This window comes from Orycteropus afer, unplaced genomic scaffold, assembly GCF_000298275.1.
Source record: "Orycteropus afer afer isolate SDZICR_OR568_19922 unplaced genomic scaffold, OryAfe1.0 scaffold00039, whole genome shotgun sequence".
In the NCBI taxonomy this organism is placed as follows: Eukaryota; Metazoa; Chordata; class Mammalia; order Tubulidentata; family Orycteropodidae; genus Orycteropus; species Orycteropus afer.
The window spans coordinates 12250721-12257129 of NW_006921626.1; the positions used below are offsets into that span (position 1 = coordinate 12250721).

Consider the following 6409-nt stretch of genomic DNA (forward strand, 5'->3'; position numbering starts at 1 on the left):
CATAGTGCCTAAGGCACTTGACTGCTAACCAGAAGGCTGGCAGTTCAAACCCACCAGCCACTCCTCAGAAGGAAGATGGAGCAATCTACTTCCGTAGTGATACTGCCTCGGAAACCCAAGGAGGGGTCGCTATGAGTTGGGTCCAACTCAATGGCACATAGCAACAACAACACACACACCCCTCTATAAGCCCTTTTTTCTACATTTGCATGCATACCCTATATGATAACATCTTCATATGATAATGGTATTTTTCATATGATAATGAATTTATAATGTCATTTCCTGTACAATCTTTAGCATCACTGATCAAAATGTGTTTTTCATTGCTAATAGCTTAGAAAGACTTTTTCCAGTCTTCTTAACTCGTTATTGATAATCAACATTTTTAGGATTCCTATCAATTTGACATAACCAGTAATGTCATTTCAAGAATTCTTATGCAGTAATTAATTTTAAATACTTCTTGAATTGATGACATTTATTAACCAGTTTTGCATCAATGTCCTCATTATACAAAAAAAAAAAAAAAACTCATTGCCATCAAGTCGGATCCAACTCAGCGACACCTCCTTGGGTTTCTGAGGTGGTATCACCATGGAAGTAGATTGTCCAACCTTCCTTCCGAAAAGTGGCTAGTGGATTTGAACCACCAGCCTTCTGGTTAGCAGTCAAGTGCCTTAGGCATTATGCCACCAGAGTGTTTTATGATTTTTATGTTATTTTCATTGATATCAGTATTTCTTGCAAAATCAGCAAAAAATTAAAATTTTTCCAGTGTGGCCATGATTCTTTCTTCTTCATTAAAAGATTCTTAGTCAGTTATTACTTCTATCCTAAATTTATTTTTTGGTCTTACTATATTGTTTTTGGTGATCTGAAAACTTTTTTATTACAATTTGCTTCTGAATATCAAATCTCTATTGATTTTATCACAAATCACTTTAGTTTCATTTTTCTTAAATTTTTATCAGATTAATTATTTATAAATAAAAAGACAAAGATGATGGCATAAGGTACCTTTCACATATGGCCATATGAGGAATCTGTAATTTCTAAATTATATCACTGAAATAGTCCAAAATATCTTTCCAGATGCAGTACTTAAAATTTAAAAACTCAAGAATTCTGATGAACGATTTCTTGTACAACTCTCATCAAAAAAGAGAGAGAGAGAAAGAAATAGATGATGGGTTTATAATAGTATATGATGTGTTATCTTGAAGGAGTAAATTTCCATTTTGAGTAGATGTTGATGAGAATCTAGACCTACACTTGCACTTTTATACATCCAGTAAATGGAAAAATTTTCCACAGAGAAGTTTCTGGGTCCATACTTTGTAAACCATATATTCTCCTCCATACCCACATAGTTCTGAGGCTGTGTTCTACAGGACAAGCTCATATTACAATACAACTTCTGATCCTGCACCTTAATGTCACATTACCCAGAAAACTGGAACACTTGACAATAAGAATATTTCTGGAAGCCATGCCTATTCCAGGTAGCTTCCAATAACTTAACTATACAAGAAGTGACTGTGGGCAACATAAATATATTTCCCAACTCTATTCTTTATCCAGATCCCAAAAATATCTGCACCCATTCCATTTCCACCTGACATGTTAGAAAGTAAGACAAAGAATAAGTCAAAATTTAAAGAGCAAATGGTCTTAACTGACTGCAGTTAAAAAGTATTGCTTTTGCAAGTTTAACAAAAACATGTGACCCTGCAAACAGATTACCAGAATTCCTTTCAGGGCTTTAGAAGGGTCCTGTGCAAGGTACCTTGAAGCTGAGGCTTTATTATTTTCACAGAAATTTCACCTTTAACTGCACCTCTCCTCTGAAGAGTATTGTCAATACAACACTGAGTCTAATAGAGAAGGTAGAAGCCACTCAGCATTTTTGCTTCCCACAAATAATTTCTTATCAAGGATTGCATAATATACTACATTTAAGACTATGATAAACTGTTTCTAACAATATAAGCATTTGTGCCCATATCTGAGTCAAGATACAATAATTTAAGAGCATTGTACAAATGTCCAATTATATTTCCCAAGTTCAAAAAATAAAAATTTTTAATTATATTCATTCATATGTATTTGGGGACTTATGTCTTTGTTGTAGAAAACTACCAATGAACTTAAAAGTGTATTGCCAGCTTTTGAGAAGGCACTTGTGGCTCTAAATGCTCTGGACAAAGCTGATGTTGCTGAATTAAGGTAAGCAACTTACCTAAGTTTGGGGGGGGGGGCCTTAGAAAAGGTCAGATCAAAATATTTCATGGCAAAATAAAATAAAATACTTTCAGATTAAGCCATTTCTACCCATCTAAGTGGCATAGTGCCTAAAGCATTTGACTGCTAACCAGAAGGCTGGCAGTTCAAACTCACCAGCCACTCCTCGGAAGGAAGGTTGGGCAATCTACTTCCATAGTGATATCATCTCAGAAACCCAAGGCAGGATCACTATGAGTCGGATCTGACTCAATGGCAGTGTGTTTACCCAACTAAGTTACTTTAAATTTTTCATTTTGTGTGGCATACACTGTACCTTATTAATATTATGATGCTATTGATTATAATGCATAATTTGTATGCATAATTTATATGCATAAGGCACACAAATGTTTTGTGTTACCTTAAAAAAAATATGTCCAATTTAACTATGAGGTGGTTGGTTGGTTGGTTGGTTATGAACAGAATCCCAGTCTTGGAGATGCAAATATGTGCATCTTAGAATTAATATAATACAATATCACTTAGACTAGAAGATAATTTATCAACCATAGTGATTATAAAAACACTTGACCAGGGTGCTAAGTCCATTCAGTGGGGCAAGAAGAGTGTCTAAAATAAATACTGCTGAGAAAATTGGATTTCTGTATGCAGGAAAATGAAACAGGATCCCTGCTTCACATAATACACAAAAACAAATTCCAAATGGATTAAGATCTAAATGTGAAAACTAAAACCATAAAATTCTTGAAGAAAATGTAGGGGGAACACTATTACACTTAGTTTTTAACAATGGATTGTCTAATATATTAACAAAACACAAATAGACTCGACAGCAGTGACTTAGTTTTTTTGAGCAGGAGAAATGAAGTCATGTTACATGCTACGATATGTATCAAGGTTGAAGAATTATACTGAGTGAAATAAGTCACTCACAAAAGGACAGATATTTTATGACCTCACTTATATAAAAAGATAAGTAAAATAAATGAAAACACTTGACATTGAGTTCCAAAAATGGGAAGACATTTCCTCACTGTTGCTTATGCCAGTTTAGGTGAAAACATTTGGGATCTGTAGGAATGCAGCAGAGGACCTGTTTGGTCACTCCATGCTAATCTAACAGAAAATACCACCAATGGTGGCTTTAACAAACAGAGATCTATCTATTCTCTTACAGTTTAGGAAGCTCAAAGTACGAGTTCAAAGTGCCAACCTCTAGGGGCTGGGTAAAAGCTCCTCAACCTTGGGCTTTAGCTCTCTCTGCCTCTTGCTCTCAGCCCCCTGAAGCTGGAGGCATCTCTTCACTCAGGCAGCTGCTGGCTACTGAGGCTAACAAACATGAAGTCAACAAATAAAATGTACAGTCCAAAGATTATCAAACAACACAGCAAGCCACTAATTCAAGTCCAGAAAAAGTCCCAAGATCAGCAGGGCATGGCAGACTGCTGAATGAAGACTCAGCTCCAAGCAGGTCCAAATCAAAAACCAAACTCACTGCCATCAAGTTGTTTCTGACTCATAGTGACCCCCATTGTGTTTCTGAGGCTATACATCTTTACAGAAGCTGATTTCCCCGTCTTCCTTCCATGGAGCAGCTGGTGGGTATGAAGCACTGACCTTCCAGTTAGCAGTCAAGTGCCTTATACACTACACCACCAGAGCTCTTTAAGCAGGATCAAAGCATGCCAAAAAGCTGCAGAGATCTTTCTCAAAAGATCCTTATCCTCATATACTGGAAGCAGACCACATCCCTAAGGCAGCTACTCCAGTAGATCCCACCATGGAGTTGATTACTAATCCCATCATGGGGAATAACTACATCCAGCTGCCCAGCCACTCAAAACCAGGCCCAGCCAAGTTGACACATAACCTTAACTACCATAGGAGCCCTGGTGGCACAGTGGTTAAGTGCTCAGCTGCTAACAGAAAGGTTGCTGGCTCAAACCCACCAGCCTCTCCACAGGAGAAAGATGTGGCAATCTGCTTCTAAAAAGATGACAGCCTTGGAAACCCTTTGGGGAAGTTCTGCTCCGTCCTGTAAAGTCACTAGGAGTCAGAATCAACTCCATGGTGACAGGTTTGGTTGGTTTGGTAATGCGTGTTTGAGACAATGTTACCCATTATCATAAAGTCTCACAATAGGAAATGCTTCCCTTTGCTGTGCTCTTTTCAAAACCAATCTTCCTAGTGTCGGGGGAAAGTGATTAAAGAGAAATCATAAGAAAATATAGGAAGAAATAAATATTTTAAGGTACAAATATCTGAACATGTTGGTTCTAATTTAAATTTTTGGGTGAGATCATTGTTACCTTGGGCCCTCCAACTCAACAAACAATGAAAATTCACCTATGACATCTTTGAATTATACCATTATTTATAGAAAGTGGTATTTCAATTAAAGATGGGGATGTATAGACCAAATATACAATGATATTAGTAACACATTTCTAAGTCTGGAATAAGAGGAGAAAATAGCAAAAGGTTGCATTTCATTTTGTTTGTTTTTTTAAAAATAAGATGTATTTTTACAATGAAGAGTAAATAAAAAACCAAACTCACTGCCATCAAGTCAATTCCAACTCATAGCGATCCCTCCTTGGGTTTCCAAGGCAGTATCTCTATGGAAGCAGATTGTCCAGTCTTCCTTCCAAGGACAGTGAAGAGCAGAGCATGTCAAAATGCTGAAATTAATCCACCTAAATTTGAAAAACAAATACATAGAGAAAGAAAGTTAATAGTTGACATCCCCCACACACTTTTACCTCATTCGTGTGCATTCTTTCTTATATATTCATTTATTCATTTATTCATTTGTTTAGCAGGCCCTCTTCTAGGCAGAGATGTTATAGCAGTAGAGGAGACAAAGGTCCTACCTGTGTTTAGATGAGGACTGTCTGATGATGTGACACTGGAACAGAGAACTGAGTGAAGTTTGGAAGTAAACCAAGCATACATCTAAAAGAGGTTCCAAGCAGATGAAATAAAAACTATAGAAGTCTTAAGGCAGAAGTGTGCCTGGTGGAGGTTTCAGGAACTACAGAACTACAGATGATCAGGATGGCTCAGAGAGCCTACGGGAGAATCAAGAGATGACATCAGACGTAATACTGCCAGTCCTTTGGAACAAAGTCATACGGGGAGGGGGGGGGGAGCTGTGCTTAGGACTTTGTTCCAGAAAGTACTGTTCATTTGCCTTTTCTCTGGCAGATGCTCCCAAAAAGGAGAAATCATCTCAAATCTCTTTTAGCCTAATTTCCACAGGGCAGTGTATCTCAGTGGTTAAGCACATGGGCTCTGGTACCGAGCTCCCTGAATTGGAATGCTAGCACTGCTGCATTCTGGCTGTATAACCTCTCTGCGCCACAGCTGGGGGGCAGCTTCCAGTGTTCCAATAATGAACACATTAATGATAGCTTGAGAGACAAATTCCCATCTACCCCTCCTCTCAATCCCCCTAATGTGCTGTGATCTTTATGGTGGGACTTTCAGGTCAGGATGTAGAAAAGTCAATGGATGTGGTTAAGGGGAGTTGGACCTTGAAGGACCTCTTTAATCACAAGAATCGAGGTAACCCCACCACCACAGACACATATACATACACAGTGTCTCTGTCAAGTAGTCATCAGCAAATCAATACTGGAATAATGAAATGGGAAGATTCCTACTTTACATGAACTCTAGTGAGTTCTAGGAGCTCTGATGATGCAGTGATTAAGGCATTTGGCTGCTAACATAAAGGTTGAAACCCACTAGCTGCTCCACGGAAGAAAGATGAGGCAGTCTGCTGTAAAGATTCATAGCCTTAGAAACCCTATGGGAGTCATTATGCATAGGATCGATTCCACGGCAGTGAGTTTGGTATTTTTGGTTTCGATAGTGAGTTCTCATAATAAAAGAATTGGTCTCTAACTCAAACGTCCTACATATTTTGGTTTTATGCAGTTCATCGTCCTAAAGCAAATATAACATACGTTTAAGATACCTATTTTTTCTAAGATAATCAAATAGTGACATATCTAAATGATGACAGATAATTCTCCTTTTCAAAATGCTTTTCAAAAATATGTGTATATATGGCTACTACTGTCAGCCACTCGAAGGGGGATCTATGTAGGAGATCCTAGATAGAGTGGGAGAACAATATGGAAAAAAAAAAAAAAAA

General features: G+C 37.7%; 1 protein-coding gene across 1 annotated transcript in view; it reads left to right on the forward strand.

The window, feature by feature from the left end:
- DNAH14 (dynein axonemal heavy chain 14) overlaps positions 1-6409 on the forward strand; it is a 792430-nt gene that overhangs the window by 600345 nt on the left and 185676 nt on the right. Inside the window, exon 60 of the mRNA XM_042780425.1 lies at positions 2135-2229. Coding sequence (XP_042636359.1) covers positions 2135-2229 — 95 coding nt within the window. The remainder of the gene's footprint in view (positions 1-2134; positions 2230-6409) is intronic.